Genomic DNA, 18,065 nt, shown 5'->3' on the forward strand with positions numbered 1-18,065 from the left:
GTACATGCGTGACGCAGGGCTCTCAAAGATTTATGAAGCCACCCTGCGTGGCTTTGAGTGACCTCATAAATTATGAGTAAGGCGATGCAGCGCAAATTGTTGCATCGCCTTATTCTGCGCCCGGGAGGCGTTTCATGGCAGTTGCGGTGGGCTTTCCCATGCAACACCCATGGAATTTGATACTGCCGCAGATTTACAAAGTGATGTAAACCTGGGGAAGTGCCAAATCCGTACGCCCCTCTCCTTGTTTTGTCCTCTTTCTATTCTGCAGCACATATAAAGAGCAAAACGCCTCGTAGGATTGTTTTTGTGTAGGAAGGTGCCCCTTCATGCGTAAAAACAATCCTGCCTGCAACGGAGGCACCCTTGCACCAAGGTGCAACGGTGCCTACGTTGGCGCTAGCAGCCAAAATGGCACCAGGGCAAGCAGAAAGGATAGGAATGCGCCGTATTGCTTAAATATGGTGCATTCCTGCCCTTTCACTTGGGCATAGGGCAGCGCAGCATGCCCTGCCCTACACCAATATGACACAAATGAGACCAAGATTTTGCAGCGCAGAGGAAGTGGCGCACAGTTAGTCCACCACCCAAGGACATTCTTTGGGCTGCTGCATCGAGGATGCCAGTAACACTGACCAACCCTACACCCCTTCAAGGAAGGCTTAAAGCAAGGCCGTCCACAGGCAGTGAATGCTGAAGCAGAAGTTTGAGACCTGCCACTTTATTTTCCACTGCTCTCTTTAGAACAGGCACAATCTTTCTAGGGCCCTGATTATGAGTGCCGTGGAGTAGAATCCACTGCTCTGCCTGATCACAAGTGGTCTGGTGTTCCTGCAACTAAAAGTCTAGGTGTGAGAGCACCAGCCCTGATTCTAACGGGTGCGGATGCTCACCAGACACAACCTCAGGTAACAAGTCTTGCCAAATTTCTCCTCTGAATTGGGGAACACCACCAGAAAAGGACCGAATAAATTCTGGGGTATATTTAAAGGGGATTGTGAACCAGAGCGTCACTTGTTTTGACGTTCCAATGGTGCAGTTTCCTGCACCATATTTAGAAAGTGGTGTTAAGCCACTTTGCGTGCTTAAAGCCACTTTGTAAATATGGTACACTTTCACGCAGGTATTTGCGTCAAAGAAGCATGCAATGGGTGTCTCTGTGGGCGTTCCACCACAACACCTATTGCTTTTTTACGCTGCCCCAGATTTACAAGAAGGTGTAAATCTGAGGCAGCGCCAAAAACTAACGCCATGCAATAGCAGGCGTTAGAATGGTGCAACAAGCAGAAATACTTTTATTTCTCCTCGTTTTTGCTTATTCTATGTGTGCTGCAATCTACAGTATACACGGAAAGAGCAAAATGCCTGTATGGCGCAAGAGTGTCTGCTTTGGCGCTAGGCAGCTATTTTTAGCGCTAGAGAAAACACAGGGGTGCGCTGTATTTCTCTAAATACGGTGCATCCCTGCGTTTTGGAAATGGTGGAGCATGGCGCTGCAAAACTTGCCGCAGCTCCGTGCTCCATCATTTCCTTGTAAATGTTCCTGTCTGTGTGTAATGGTCGGATTTTGACGGGGGAAATACTGGATGAATTTATTTATTTCAGCCCTGGCATTTCCACCTTATATATCTGTTAAAATTGCAACGAGAGCCTAAATTGACAGCTGCGCGGCACAGAGTACTTTTATTGTAATTGGGTGCAAGGCCCTGGTTTGCACCAGGCACAGCCAATTAAGATCTCAGTGATGCAGATCAAGACCATGCACCCAGTTTCATATAATGGTGCTTGTTATTTATTTAGAGTTTCTACAAATTCAGAGAGTAACCGACCATGGATCAAGCAGTTTCAGAAATGAAGTGTGCTGAACACATTTTTTAAGTCAGATATACTTTTCATTTTATTTGACGACTCCTTCTTGGGTATACATATATTTTGAAATTAAAAAGCTTTTCATTTGAACATTTCACTGCATTATGTAAAAATTCGATAAGTTGCATGCCTTAGCAAGTTGAAATTGTTAATTTGCAGTCTGATGCGGGGGATAGGTGGAATATATAGGAGTGTTTTTTTATAATGGAGGCTTAGGGGGCAGCTGACACAGGAAGTATGCCCCCAGGTTAATTTAGGCGATTGGTGCTGTCCAGGAGGAGTGACGTCACATTGGGCTATTTTGATAGGAGGATGAAGGGGTTAAATAGGCCAGGGTTTGGGCTACCAGCCACAATTTTGTGTAGAGGTGCCCACGCTGTCTGGTAGCGGGAAGGTGAGGACAAAAATGTATTTTGCCACGCCCTCCCACCCTCTGATTAGAAAAAGGTTTGGAAGGGTACATTTTCTTGGAGAATGAAGGCCCTGGTTGGACCAAGTGCACACAGAAGGTTTGTTTTTATTAAGTTTCGTCGCTGTGAGTGAAGCAGGTGCAAAGGTGGCGTTTGACGAGAGGTTTTCATAGATTCAGTGGGTTTCTATTGCTGTTAAGTGGGGAAAGAAAGCAGTCGAAGAGGGGTGTAACTACTTTATACTTTCGGAAGACTGGAAGTTAAAGGTTTCCAGTTGGAAGAAGCAATGTTAGTTCATTAAGTTCACAATGTAGAGTGCAGGGACAGATGGTCTAGTTTAGGGGGAAGTGTTGGGGGATAAAAATCAGGGGTGGGGGGTAGGATAAGCAGTAGGTGTATTCATGTAAAGTGAGGTGTTTAGTTTTGTAAGGCAATTTGCCAAGGGCTTTGCATTTTTTGTGATATACACCTGCTTCAATAAAGTGGCTTTTTCACACTACAAATTGTCAATTGTACAACCCGCGCCCCCTCGCCCAAACGCTGCTTTCTTGCAGCTTGCAGAGCTCAACCTTCTCCTGTATGCTGAAGGTATTGCATCTTTTTCATACTGAGGATACTTGTTTTTAGGTCTCGCCTATGCATCGCGCACACGCTACTTAGGCAAAAAGACCTTTAGCAAGGGCTTCGGCTTTTCAGCCAAAAACGTGCACGCGTTACATTGCCTTCAATGGCAACGTGTGCACGTGTGGCGATTCACTTGCGGGAGTGAGCGGCACCATATGGTAGTAATTATCCTTCCCGCAAGTGAAACGCGCAGGCCCCCCTCCTCCCCCTGCTGCCGCCGTGGCAAAGTTGTCAGTGCCTAAATAATCCTGAAAGCATGCTTTTTTAGTATGCCGCACATACTCCAAGATCAGTGTACGAAAGACCTGTATCTTTCCTACACTGGACTTCCCACTAACATCCATTGAACTTGCATCAATTTGCTCCATCGTGATGCATACATTGCAGACAAGAATCTGTGCCCCGGCATAATAGCAAAACGTTTTTCACATAGCGCTTCATGCAGTACCCTTGTATAGCAGTTGCTACTATCACCCAGTTTACCATCGGTTTGCTGGCTTCGAAAGGTTGAGTTGGTGGGATTCGAAGTCGTGCCTTGCAGACAACGTCACTATTTACCCGCTTTGCCATCTTGCCAGCTGCAATTGCACTGCTCACCTCACAACAGCCAAAATTAGTTTCCAATGATGAAACAGGAAGCTGACTACATTTTGTTTTTTATTTTTTTGCAATTTTTTATAGCGCGTACTTGACCAGAAGGTATTGGAGCGCTTTACATGAGCACCAGTTACGTTACACAATAATACATTCATTTTTTGATATGCAAGGGGAGAGTAAGTGATTTGCTCAGTCACAGGATGTAGAGCCGACCACCGAAACTGGAACCTGGTTCACCAGTTCCAATGTCGGCAGCTCTGACCCTTACTCCCTGCACCCAAGAGACCGCAGGCTTTAGGCCCCGTCTCCCTTGATTGTCAACAAAAGATGCCTACTTTGTCCAGTCCTGTCTGTCTGCTTCAAGGCCTCACTACCAGTCCAAACAAATGCTGGATTAATTTTCTACCAGTGAAAGTGTGGTCTGTATAACACAGCCAGATGTTTTAGCAGAGATAGCCGTTGCCTAAACACAGGCTGCCTAAAAGTCTTCTTTTGGGGTCCTAGGAGGTCTTCCTTCAAAACGCCTTCTGGACAGTCTCATTGGAAACAGGAGTGCCTGTCTAATACAACCTTCTGCTTCCAAAGCGAAAAGTCCCCCGGGTCTGCCCAGGTCTTGCAAGTCCAAAGCTGGAATGCATCTCATCTCGTTTCTTTTTCATTTTCATCAGGAAACATTTGCGCTAAGCGATTCCACGGGGCGGGATGAAGGGCGCGAGGTTCACTGTCAGTCAGACGTCCGCCTCTCTGTAGACTCCAGTGGTTTACCCTGCAGCTTTACTACGAGCCTGGGTGAGGCGGGAGTGGCGAGTTAAAGGATGGCGCGCTAAATTGGGTAAGGTGTAGAAAAAAGCTCTCAGGTTTTGTGTAAATAAACATGAAAAAGAGGTTTATTTCGATTTTAGATGGTTGTTTTACAGGCCAGCATTTCTGTGAATATGAAATTCGCAGTAAAGATAATATGGTACATACTTCCAACAAGTTTGCCGTCCGAAATCATGTCACCGGGTTCCTGCGCGGTTTCTACTCCTCAGGTGACTGTTGAATCTCAGCCGCTCCGCCCTTTGCTTATGGGGGAGGTGATAGCGTAATACTGAAATGCACAGCCATAGGCGTGAGTGAGCGTTGTTCTTGGGGCTCAGATGCTGCAGCTGCAGGAGAACTCGTGCTCTGAGCAGGATTGGTGACGTTGGACATAGTTTTATCCATAACGCCTGTATGCAGTGCTTGAAATGGCAAAATAGAAGTGCAGGTACTCTGTAGCTGAGTACCTGCTTGTTTCTGAGAAGTGCCGGTACTCTCCGATTAAAAGTATTGCATTTCTCTTGAGAAGTGCTGGTACTCTCCCTCTCAAAATAAACAAGCATTGGCATAGCCAATAGGTCTCACATTTGGGACCATATATGCGTTTAGTCATGCAACAGTTGGTGTTGTTGCACCAAGGATATTCTGCTGCATAACTAAATACTTATAAGGTCCTAAAAGCGAGACCTATTGGCTATGCCAATGCTTTTTTCTTACATTGAATACTTGTACCTGTATCATACCAATTTCACACAAACCCTTTGTCTGACTACAGTTATTCATTATCAGATTTAGTCTAGAAAATGGCTGAAAGGAGATTAATGTATAGTGACTGCAGCTTTGATTACAAGCGGTCCAGTGGGGAATCTGATATTTACCGCTCCTGGTAAAATCCGATACCACGGGGATCGGAAATTATCGGATGCGATAAGCAACACCTATTTAGAGTTTCGCCTAAAAATGGGAAATAAGATGCAGATTTTTTAGCTTTCTACATCAAAATTCACGTTTTGTAGTATCTACTGGCCTTTTCCATCTATTAAATTGGTTTGACCTACCGAAATGTAGCAAGGGGATGCGGACATTATCGCACCCAGTAATTACTGGATGGAGTCAACTACGACCCACTCATATTTGCGCAAACGGTAATTTGCACAGAGGTCTTTAATTACCAGGGAACAAAAAAATGATGTCCTATATGATCTCTTCAGAAATGCTGAGATTATTGTCCATATATGGAAAGAGAGAGTGTCGCTATCACACAGATCGCACATATCAGAAAACAAGAATAAAACAGTTTCGTCACAAAACTTCAGTGGGCCCCCCTGCAAAATACATGGACGGGGACCCTACAGCCCAGACCCACTCAGGAGCTCTCAGGCCAGGGGACTGCCGCTCGTGCATAGTGCTGGCGGGGGCCCCTGGAGCTCAGGCCCCCCACCCCTCCGCACCTCTAGAGCTATTGTTATGTTGCTGGAATAAAATCTGCATTGTTGCATTACTCCACCAGGTTATTGGCCCCAGAAAAATTGCTGGAAAAATTGTCAGTGCTAATTTCATTAGTGCTGCCAATCCACACTACAGGGAAAATATTTGTGCTAGGGCTGATGGAAATTACTGCCCAAAATAAGATAATACTAGAGCTGGCAGAATTTACTGCCCAAAAAAAGATCACTTCTGCACTGATCTTCAAATAGATAAGACTCATGACAAGTGTGAGGATTTGTGCCTGTGCTCAACACCTAAAAAAGGACACAAGAGTGTTTTATCCTGGAGGGTCCCTATCTCTGGCCTAAAAACTAAATGTATTTTTAGTCTGGTAGTCTTTTTGCACCCCGGTAGTTAATTTACCCCCCCCCCCGGTATTTGTATAAAAGCATAGAAACTATGGAAACTAGTTTTTTTCTAGCTTCAGTTTTTTTTACCACAGACAGTACTCAACCCTAGTGTGAGTAACCCTTTCACTATTTTTCTTTCAGCGATATATAGGACAAACGCAACCCGAAGGTATTTGCGCACTTTACCTGAGCACCAGTTAGATTAAACAAGGACACATTCATCTTTAAGATATTTTTTGTTAAACATGGGCAGATTAGGGGCTCGATTATGAGTGTGGTGGACCGCCAGACTCGTGGTCTTCCGACTGCCCTGTTACAATATGGGCGGTTGGACTGCCATTGCCCCACCGCAGCCGACAGGGAACTACCGTTCCCTGACAGTGGTGCGGTGGTGTAGAGGCAGCAATATGCTTGTCGGGACTACCGTGGTCCCACCAAGCATAGTACAAGTTTCCTCTCCGCCACGGTTTTCATGGCGGTTCCTGCTCCCTGAAAACTGTGGTGAAGAGGAAACAAAGGGGGTCCGGGAGGGCCCCTGTTGCCTCTGGGCCATGGGGTGCATGCAGGGGTCACAACATGTGCCCACATGTGTGCATACACCCCAGTTCATGCATGATAGGGACTTTACAGTCCCTGCCATTTAGGAACTGTTTTTGGCGTTCCCATTGCGGCACCCATTTTCTGAGGCATTGCCGCAGGAACGTAAAAAGAAAGCCCACCAGACTGAGAAACACTCATAATCTGGCGGGCGATCACACTACGGGTTTGGTGGTACGGCGGACCAGGCGCCGCACCGACAAACTCGTAATCAGGCCCTAAGTCATTTGCTTGCCATCACAGGATGTTGAGCCGACGCCCAGACTGGTTCCCCAGTTCCAAAGCCGGCAGCTCTCGCCATTAGGCTCTATCCTTTCCTCTTTTGCTTATTTCTAACAGTAATGTGTAATTTCAATACCTCAGGGCAGTAAACCTGCTTTAGTGTTAATGTTCATCAGATTGGTACTTTACCACAGATGGTAGTTTTTTGCACAATAAAGATGGCCATGTTGTCTACTCACTTCATCAAGGTCATGCCGTCTGTTTTCAAACTGCGCTTGAAAAACATTGTTCAGTACCCTGAAAAAAGAACCAGACACTATCAACATTATGAAACAAAACAATAATCATTTCAAAAATTTGCAGTGTCTATCACTTAATAGGATCTCTTTTAAACTATGTGTGTCAGGACAAGGTCCCTGGCACTGTGTGTAGCCTTCCATATCCTGCTTCTCCGGCCTGTTGGTCTCCCAGTGGCCCTGACAGCTGCCAGGCCACTGGAGGTTTACCACACTGATTTATGTCTACCAGCAGAACACATGCCTCTCCTGGATCAGAGCCACGACCAAAGAGTAAACCCCATCCACACTGGAAGCCGAGCTAGTCAAGATGCAGGTGTAGTCACTGGTGGTGCAGCTGCAGCTACTACAGACTCTAGGTGACCTAGGAAAGAAAAGCTTTCAAAGCGCTTATAAGTTCTGTATTGTTGGGAATGTGTGTAATTCTAGGGAAAATCATTCGACCATGTGAATGCTGTTAATGAAAGGAGTTCGACCACAAATTAGGCTGTGGGAATTTTGGGGCCCTGTGCAGAAAAGGAATGTGAGAGGCCTCTCTAATTTGCATATGACTTGACAGCAGTCAAATGGTCTAATGATCTTCCCTAGAAATAGAAATGGTGCAGTGCTGTGAGGCCTAGGAGAAGGGCACCCGTTCCCTGGGCCTCCAGTGCTGGATAAGGGCTCTGAGGCCCAAAGGAGCAAGGGGCGCCTTCTTTTGGCCCCACATCTACAGTGGCCAAGACAACAATATGAAAACAAGCATTGGCATAGCCAATAGGTCTCGCCTTTCGGACCTTATAATTGTTTTGCCAGAGCGATTGACCTTGCCAATGTATTGAAGCTATGTTGTAGAGCAATGCGGCTGCTGTGCAGCTTGTTGAAAAGTTATAATAAAGTGTTGTAAGCATTTTTGTTACCTTATATAGAACCTACTATACATTATGTACAAACGAAGGACCCTATTAAAAAAACAAATAACATATACAATGTCGTCCAGTGTGTCTATCCAGGTGCTGAGGTAATGCTGTGCTGATGTTCAGGTGATGCTGAATTATACTGGTATGGTGCTGACGTGGTGGTGTGCTTGTGCAGAGGTGTGCTCAGGTGATGCTCAGTGATGCAGAGGTGGTGCTGAGTGATGCTGAGTTGGTGCTGTGCTAATGCTGAAGTGGTGCTGCATTGGTACTGAGGTGGTGTTGCGCTGCTGCTGTGATGGGGCTGCACAGGTGCTGAGCTGGTGCTTTGCATGTTGCGGTGCACTGATGCGGAGGTGGTGCTGTGCTGATACGGAGGTGGTGCTGTGGTGGTGGTGAGTGATGCCGAGGAGATTCTGCGCTGGTGCTGATGTGGTGCTGAGTGATGCTGTGGCGGCACTGAATGATGTTGTGCTGGTGCTACGCTGTTGCAGAGTTGGCGGTGCTGCACTGCTAGTGAGGTGGTGCTGTGCTGGTGCTGCGCTAGACCTCAGATCATGCCGAGTTAAACTGAAGTAGTGCTAAGGTGGTGGTGTGCTTGTGCAGAGGTGGTGCTCAGGTGGTGCTGAGCAATACTGAGGTGTTGTTCAGTGATGCTGAGGTGGTGCTGAGCGATGCTTTGGTGGTGCTCTGGTAATGCTGTGGTGGTGCTCAGGTGGTGTCGAGTGATGCTGCAGTGGTGCTGTGGTGGTGTTGAGTGATGCTGAGTAGATGGTGGTGCTGGGTAATGCTGTGCTGGTGCTCAGGTGGTGGTGCTGCACTAATGTTGAGGTTGTGCTGTGTTAGAAGTCAGGTGTTGCTGCACTAGTGCTGAGGTAGTGCTGCGCTGGTGCTGATGTGGTGCTGCGCTGGGGCTGAATAATGTTGAGGTGGTGGTGTGCTGATGGTTGTGGTAGTGCTGCGGAAGTGGTGCTGAGTGATGCTGACTGGTGCTGAGGTGGTGCTGCTCTGATATGGATATGGTGCTGAGGTAGTGCTGCACTGATCCATTGGTGTTGCGGTGGTGCTCAGGTGGTGCTAAAGTGGTGCTTTCCTGGTGCTCAGTGATATTGAGGTGGAACTATTCTGGGGTGTTGCTGCTCTGGGCTGAGTGGTGCTGAGGTGGTGCTATGGTCGTGGTGATGCTCAGGTGCAGAGAGTGAAGCTCAGGTGGTGCTGCAGTAGTGGTGATGAGTGACGCTGACTGGTGCAGAAGTGGTTCTGTGCAGATGCTGGGGAGGTGCTGCGATAGTGTTGCACTGATGCTGAGCTGGTGCTGAGGTAATGCTGTGGTGCTAAAATGGTGCTGTGCGGAGTGATCCTGTGGTGGTGCTGAGTCAAGCTGAGGTGGTGGTGCTGTGCTGGTCTATGACATGCATTTTCTGAAATTCCATCTGCTTACAGTGTCTTAAACCCTCTGAAGAGGATAAAGTGCAACAAGTTCGCAGCCAAATAAATTAAATAAACGTACATATAAAGGTGGGTGGGAGCGGGCATCAAGACAAACCCTTTAAATATTGTTTCATCTTAACATGTGAAGTGTGGCTATTGTTTTGTATTTAAATCCTGCTTCTTTATTCTGTTGTTTGTGATAACAGTGCAGTGCCAGTGCTGTTTAAAAGGGAAGAGCACGAACGTGTGCAAACAGCTGTTCAAAACAACAAACCAAAGCAGACAGATAAAAGAGTGCAAGGAAACAAAGAGAAATAAACAAACGAGCAATCATTAAAGTAACAGGGCCAGTCGCCAGCGGCAAGAACCACCCACAGGAAGGAGGGACAAATGTGAGGAAATAGCCACAGAAAGGCAAGGAATTTTTAAAAGCACACACAAGAACAAATGGCAAGCGAGGGGCATGCTACAAGCCACTTAGATAAGATAGATCAGGTCTCCAGAGCGAGGCCGAAAAATGACAAATTAATGTAGTAATTCTATCACAAAATGTGTCGCATTACCTTAGATAATTTGCATTTTCTTGCCATGCATAATTTGGTCCTCTGCCACATAATTCCAGTGGCACTACTTTTATTCCTTTCCTTAACTTTACAGGCAAACCACTGATCAATTTCTGAACAAAAACTGTCAAATAAGTGTTTGTTAATCCGGGTTTCATTTGTTTAACACTTTAACTTTCATTCCCTAGTTCAGATTTTTATGACGGGGCATGATAGAGAGCTCTGAAGTTGATGCGGAAGGCAGTCATCAAAAGTGTTCTGAATACATGCTCTTCCAATCCTTGGCCTCTCTGCAGAGCAGTGGTCGAGTATGGTTAGTGTGATTGTAGTTGAAAGTATGTTAAGAAGGAGAGCAATTTTCAAAATATTGACAGGGCAAAAGTAAAAGAAAATGCAGTACTTACAGGTGGGTGGGTGCAGTGTTGGGGTGGTGAAGAAGATGTAAGGAAGCATATGCAAAGGAGAGTGAGTGGAAAAAAGGTGCTGAAGAGGGAAGGGATGAGGCGTGGGATACACACATGGAGGGTTTCAGAAGGATGTGGAGAGAAAAAGGGCGCTAAGTGTCTAACGGAGACACCGCGATGATACCGCGTTACACTTCTTAAGCCATGCCCCTTTTAGAACCCCTCTAGTTTTTCATCCCATTGAACCCCTGAACATGTTTCCCAGCGCTGGAAGAGACGCAGGAGGGTTGCAGACGACAGCAGGCTGCTGGTTTGTGGGAGTCGGACAGTCCTTGGTTTAGTCGCTTAGTCGATGGTGCCGGGGCTACATTCGGATGCCTGATGTTAACGCTGTTGTTTTTAAGTGCAGACATTTTAGAACGTGTTATCTGTGACTTGCACTGTGGGTCAAAAGCTTCATTCTTACCTCACGCCTCCCTGCCAGCGCCCCGTTCCACCGCGGGATCTCCCGTTTGTTGTGGAGGGCGACGGCGAATAGCTTTTCTCCTTCCTCATTGGCTGCTAGGGTCACGAGGGCTTTGCCTTGTAGGTCGGCCCCTATTTAATCCTGGATGTCTCTCTCCGCGATCAGCCTGCGCGCGCCGAAGTCGCGCCTAAGTCCAGCCCGTCTGCGCCCGTCCGCGCTGAGGACACGCTGGGGGCTGGAGAAGAGGCGGCGCTGTCGAGAGGCCTCCGAGTAAGTTGCACCTACTCATGACAGGCTCTAGTTGCATTGAAACCCCCCAAACTTCCCTGCCATCATAAGTTTATCCCTGAGGCCCTTCGGGGGCCTCCACACTGCTGCTGTTATACTGGCTTTATTAAGCCTATAACCGTTGCTTCGTCTGACACGCAGTCGCCTACTGCTTCGCGGACTCATAATACCATCTTAGACGGGGGCTTTCTTATTAATGCCAGATCGTTGGTAAAGAACAACATAGCTGTTAACGATTTTGTGGCGGCTAGGAAGCCCTCATGGGTCTTTATTACAGAAACATGGGCCTCTGCCTCCTCTGGTCCTGAACTGGCTAACGCTATCCCAGAAGGCTATGCGTTGGCCAGAATGGATAGGGTTGGGCGTAGGGTTGGGCGTAGAGGTAGAGGTTTGGGTATCTTGTATAAGATCTCGATCTCCTGCCGTATTGAAACCCTTTCCTTCCCCTCGGATCCCTTCCAGGCCATTTTCTATTCCCTAAACTCCTCTCCCTCGGTCTCTTTTTCAGGCCTCCTGATTTACAGGCCCCCGGGCCCCAGATCAGGTTTCTGCCACAAGTTACTTAACATTCTAGAGCCTTAATTTGGTAGGTCTAATCTGACGATCATGGGTGATTGGAATTTTCATTTGGATGATTCAGGCTCTAGCGACACCAGCTGCCTGGTGGACTCTCTAGCGGCATATGGTTTTCTGCAACTGGTGGATAGCCCTACTCATCAAGCGGGGCACACACTGGATGGGGTCTTTTCTAACGATCCTAGACTAACAACGGGTCCCCCCATTCCGCTGGTGTGGTCAGATCACCTGGCTGTCCCCCTGGAATTAAAATCTTCCTCCCCTTTCATGGGGCCATGTCTCCTTAGGAAAAGGGAACCCAAGCGGAACTATAGAAACATCTCTAATGACACCTTGGCCCCCCTTATGGCCAACATCAGGACAACCCCCCTAATGGAGCCACATGATGCGGCGTTAGACCTTTCTAATGCCATCGCTAGAGCGGTGGATCTACTAGCCCCCGCCTCCTATGGCTACTCTGCCAGAAAGCGACCCTCGGCCTGTGGTTCTCAGAGACTCTTAGGCTTCTCAGACAGGACTGTAGGAAGCAGGAGAGGCTCTGGCGAACTGGCTGGGACTCCAGAGAAAGGGAGAAGCACAAAATCTTCTTGAGAGAGTACAAGAAGAAGATAATTGAGGAAAAGCAGGCCTATTTCTCCAACATAACGGCCTCCCTCACTTCCTCAAGGGAATTGTTTAAGATCGTGGATTCCCTGTGTACCCTACAAACTCCAGACCCGGTAATTGGGTCTCAAGAATTGTGCGATAAGCTCTCGCTGTTTTTTCATACAAAAATAGCGGATATTTATACCTCTCTGGAATCGCAAAGGGACCTATTGGATCCCCTCCCTCTCTCGATTCCATCTCCTACGGACTGTTGGCCAAAGGACTCCTCTAGTAATCTGTCTAATTTCCCTCCACTTACTCTCCAGCAGTTGGACTTGCTCCTGAACAGGATTAAGTCTGGCTCCCCACTGGACCCCTGCCCCCTTAGGATCCTGAAGGATTGTAGGGAAGTTCTACTACCCCTCCACCTGGAAGTGATGAACCTTGCTATAATGGAGGGCATTTTTCCAGTGGCCTGGAAAAAGGCAGTGGTCAAGCCTTTGCTGAAAAAGCCGTCATTAGACCCAGAGATATTAAAGAATTACCGTCCAATATCACTGTTGCCGGCTTCAGCAAAAATGTTGGAAACACATCTCAACCTTCATCTAACTGCCTTTCTTGATTCTTCTGGCCTTCTGGACTCATCGCAGCATGGTTTCCGGAAGCACCATAGCACCGAGTCAGCCCTCACGGTGGTCGTTAACAATATCCGTACAAAGGTTGATCAAGGGCAGACTACTTTACTGGTCCTGTTAGACCTGACAGCAGCTTTCGATACCCTATCTCCCTACATTTTAACATCTCGCCTTGGGGAGATAGGGGTAGAGGGCTCTGCACTTAGTCTGCTGTCTTCCTTCCTTAGTCAGAGAGAGCAGAGGGTCAAGTTAGGAGAGTTTGTGTCCCCCTCTAAACCTGTGTGCTGTGGGGTACCACAGGGGTCGGCTTTAAGCCCCACTCTTTTCAACATATATGTGGCCCCACTCGCCAGGTTGGTAAGATCTTTTGGGATGGAGGTGGTGTCATACGCCGATGACACCCAAATCCTGGTCTCGCTCTCCCACTCGGCGAGTACCTCCGTTCTCAGCTTCAGGAACTGCATGGAGGCAGTTTCACGGTGGATGATTTGCAATTCACTGAAGCTGAACGGAGAGAAAACCGAGGTTTTGATCTTCGGGAGAGACCAGGATGCCTGGTCAATTGATTGGTGGCCCCCATCCCTTGGAGAGTGCCCACGGCCCACTAAATCCACCCGGAATCTGGGCGTGATGATTGATACCTCTCTCGCTATGGACCAGCAGGTAAACAGGACGGTCTCCACCTGCTGGGGTGTCATCAGGACCTTGAGGAAAATTACTCATTATCTCTCCCTGAAAGCCCGAAAACAGACTGTAGTGTCCTTAGTCATCTCCCGGCTAGATTATTGTAACGCACTCTACTCGGGCATTAATTCAGGCCTGATACAACGGCTGCAGACTGTACAAAACGCGGCAGCGAGGTTCATTCTTGATGTCCCCAGCCGCTCATCTGCTACTCTTGCCAGGAAGAGTCTGCATTGGCTCCCGATTCAGGCCAGGATCTCTTTTAAGATCCTATGCCTTGTCTACGGGGCACTATTTGGAGAAGGCTCTGAAGATACTCGATCTCTCTTAGTTTCTTACACTCCCTGTAGAAACCTACGCTCCTCCAGTAAGAACCTCCTGACTGTTCCCCGGGTTAGGAGAGTTAGGTGGGGTGGAAGGGCCTTTTCTGTTTTAGCCCCTAGGTTGTGGAACACCCTTCCCCCGGAATTAAAAACACAACCTGCCATCGGTCCTTTTAGGAAGGCATTAAAAACATGGCTATTTTCAGAGGCATACCTGTAAGCTAGCTCCTGGTTCACTTCTCTTGGATTTATTCTTGTTAGGCGCCTTGATGCCCATGGGCTAAGTCTGCGCAATATAAGACTGCTTTCATTCATTCATGCCGGTACAGATGGTAGAGGGGAGGGTGGGATTGTATCTCTGTCCGAGAAGGCCGAAGTTCTTTGGGGGGTCCAGTTCCGGCCAGGAGGGCCATTCCCATATGATTTATTTTTAGCCAACAAGATGGCTCAGTGTTGTCAAAGCTCATTCGCTGACATGGTCAGGCCAACTCGGACTTTGTGCTTCTGAGGCCAATTACTGTTAAACTGTAATAGTAATTCCTGTCATTCACAGTGCTTTGAAGTGGCAGAAATCATGCATGGGCAGGTACAGTAATATTATTTAATATGCATTGCCATATAGTTAACTTGAATGGCAATGATGTCACTAGCTGGTGTCTACAGTAAGAACATGACATATATCCGGCCCTCCTGGCCGGAGCTGGACACCCCTCTTCTGGAGGGCAGACTTGTGCATACTGTCTGTCCCTAGGTGATTGGTTATGACTGGCCCACCCAGACCTCTGGTTCACTGACCGCCGGGTACAGAAGCACTGCAGGGGGACGCACGCCCCGCCTGTCTATCAGGAGCTTGGCTTTTGTGTCCTTTTCATCCTCTTTTGTGTTTTGCCTTGGCAGTTTAATGCTAATGTTCAGTGTTCTTGAATGTGCGGATACTTTTGGGACCCTCTAGATGTGCAACTCCGACTGTGCCGAACTCCTCTGTGCTGTCTTTGCATTAACTGTTAATAACAGCGCGGAACCGCCTTTCATCCTCCCTGCCTGGCACAGTTCTAGAGGCAAGCCCCTATTAGCTGGAGTGAAACCCAGTGCACTTTCAGAAGTCCTTGAAATCCGCCCGGCTGCCACGTCTCAGATGAAAGTGAAAATTCTGCCAGCGAGCTCCAGGGCAGCCTGATTTCAATCTGGAGTAGGGGAGCATTCCGCCTGACCAGCTCCCTGCCTCCCCACCCTCCTGCACTTACACCCCTTTATCAAGAACTTTCACACTCCCATCGAGGCCGAGGAGATTGCGAATCCGCATAGAAACGCCCCTTAAATTGCTTCAGTTTCACGCCTCAAGCGACGAGGCTTTAAACGCAGCGTTGATAGCTAAAGACAGACTCCTCAGAGAGGTCCAACAATCACAGACACCGCTGGGCCATGTTAGAAATGGGATTTCTAGTTAGCTAAGGCTTGCGCCAAAGCCAGGCAGAAACCACCACTCTAGTCAGGGCAAGGGAGTTACACGCAAAAGATAACCCCTGCTCACCCCCTTGGTAGCTTGGCACGAACAGTCAGGCTTATCCCGGAGGACCTCTCCCCTCAATATCACCCTCGACCCCCTGCCTCCCTTACCAACATTCCCAGGGCCCCCCTTAAGAAGAACACCAATAACGAGGAACCCCCCACTAACTGCATGCTCATTAACTGCAGATCAGCCACTAAACATGCAACTGAACTAGCTGAATCCATCCTCACCCATGATATAGACATAGCCTTCATCACAGAGACGTGGCTAAACGGTTGCTCGACACCCATCTTGAACACTCACGTGCCATCAGGCTTTGTAATCATCAACAAAGATCGAAATAACCAACAAGGCAGGGGTATAACAATCATCCATAAAATCAATATATCTGTGACTGAAATCGACACCTTTAATTACAACCCCTGTGAATGCCTTTCCGTCAACATCAACACAAGCGACAACAAGTCATTCCTGTGCCATATTCTATACCATCCCCCAGGAAACAACTCCACATTCACTGAACATCTGTCTGATATGATTGCACATTGCTCACTCCGAGACGCCAACAACCTAATTCTGGGAGACCTGAACCTACACTGAAATGAAAACAACAACACAGTAATCCAGAACCTAAATGAGCTGCTACTCAGCAACAACCTTACCCAGCAATGTTAAAAAGCAACCCACGACCAAGGAGCGATCCTTGATACCATCATCTCCCAATGGGACACCACCACAATCGATCAGATCCTACCTGTTGACTGGTCTGACCACCACCTTATCCTCTTCCACTTCAATCAACCAATCAAACTTCAACCCCCCCCACCCAAGGCATCCTCAAATGTACAAGAAGTCTTAGACAGATCTCCATGGACGACTTTAAAGGACGATTATGCTCACTCCGCCACGGATGATCTTTCTACAACGGAACTCACCACTCACTATAACTCTACTATGACTTCCATCCTTGATCAAGGAGCCCCCCTGAAACAAAAAAAACCAGGAACATTCCGTCCAGATCATGGTTCAACTCTGACCTCAATGTGGAAAGAAGACAACTTAGAGCCGTAGAACGACTATGGAGGTACAACCCCTCCAATTTCCTCCTCAAGCATCTCAAGAAAACCTGAAGTAAATACGAAAAACACATTAACAACGAAAAAGCCACCTTATTATGCACCACTCTGGACTCCACGAAAAATAGACCGAAATAATTTTTCAACATCAAAAGCCAACAAACATCCAAGCCCTCAGCTGCCCCTGGCCAGGCCTCCAAAGACCTATGCGACAACTTCGCCAACTTCTTTAAAGACAAAATCTCCAAGATTGAGCTCTCACTTGACATCAACCCTAACCCCTCAAGCACTAACCCTCCCCCAGAAACTGAAGCCAACACATGCAAATACCCTACGAAATCCTGGAAATCCTTCAACCCCGTACCTGAAAACGAGATTCTCAAACTGATCGCCTCCTCCAAACCCGCATCTCACGCACTTGACCCTTTACCCACCCAACTGACCAAAAAACTGCAACTCTCAATAGCTCCATTCTGGTGTAAGATCATAAACAGCTCCTTGAGTTCCGGCGTCATTCCCGATTGCCTCAAAGTCGGCCAAGTCACACCTCTCCTGAAAAAACCCGGCCTTGAACACCAATGACTTGAACAACTTCAGACCCATTTCTAACCTCCCCCTACTTTCAAAAATCCTTTAAAAATGCGTTCTCTCACAACTAACAGAGCACATTGACAACCTCAACCTGCTAGATCCCCACCAATCGGGATTCTGCGAAGGCTACAGCATCAAGACCGCAATCCTAAACATCGTGGACGACATGCACATATCTCTAGATACTGACAAATGCTGCCAACTCATCCTCTTGGACTTATCGGCAGCCTTTGACACGGTGAATCACAATCTACTCATCAAGGCTCTGCAAGACAGAGCAGGTGCTAACGAGGTGATCTTACAATGGTTCTCCTCCTTCTTACAAAACCGCTCCAAAAAAATACAACTCAAATCCTTCACATCCGACTCACACCCCGTCAACAGAGGTGTCCCACAATGTTCAGTGCTCTCCCCTCAATTGTTGAACATTTATATGGAACCCCTCACCTCCATACTTAAAAAAGACAACATCACCTTCCACCTCTATGCAGACGACACCCAGATCTATCTGGAAACCTCCTCCTTAGAAGATATTTTGAGACTAAACAACACTCTCAAATAGGTCCAACACTGGCTAGCCATAAACGACCTCAAACTCAACCAAGACAAAACCGAAATACTCCTCATCTCCAGCAAAGAAGAAAATCCCCAAACCATGGAATGGATCAAAGCAATCAATGCTCTTAATGGTAATCTCACCCCGGCCAACTCCATAAAATCTTTAGGACTCACCCTAGACCCTAAACTGGACATGGACAGACACATCAAGAACTCAGCGAAAAG

At 47.6% G+C, this 18,065-nt stretch overlaps 1 protein-coding gene across 1 annotated transcript in view; it reads right to left on the reverse strand.

The window, feature by feature from the left end:
- The window catches only part of LOC144761925 (spermatogenesis-associated protein 7-like), a 970,202-nt gene that overhangs the window by 263,614 nt on the left and 688,523 nt on the right, over window positions 1-18,065 (reverse strand). Inside the window, exon 10 of the mRNA XM_078647121.1 lies at window positions 7,198-7,255. Within this exon, the coding sequence (XP_078503247.1) occupies window positions 7,198-7,255 (58 nt within the window). The remainder of the gene's footprint in view (window positions 1-7,197; window positions 7,256-18,065) is intronic.

Source organism: Lissotriton helveticus, chromosome 6, assembly GCF_964261635.1.
Source record: "Lissotriton helveticus chromosome 6, aLisHel1.1, whole genome shotgun sequence".
NCBI classification, from domain to species: Eukaryota; Metazoa; Chordata; class Amphibia; order Caudata; family Salamandridae; genus Lissotriton; species Lissotriton helveticus.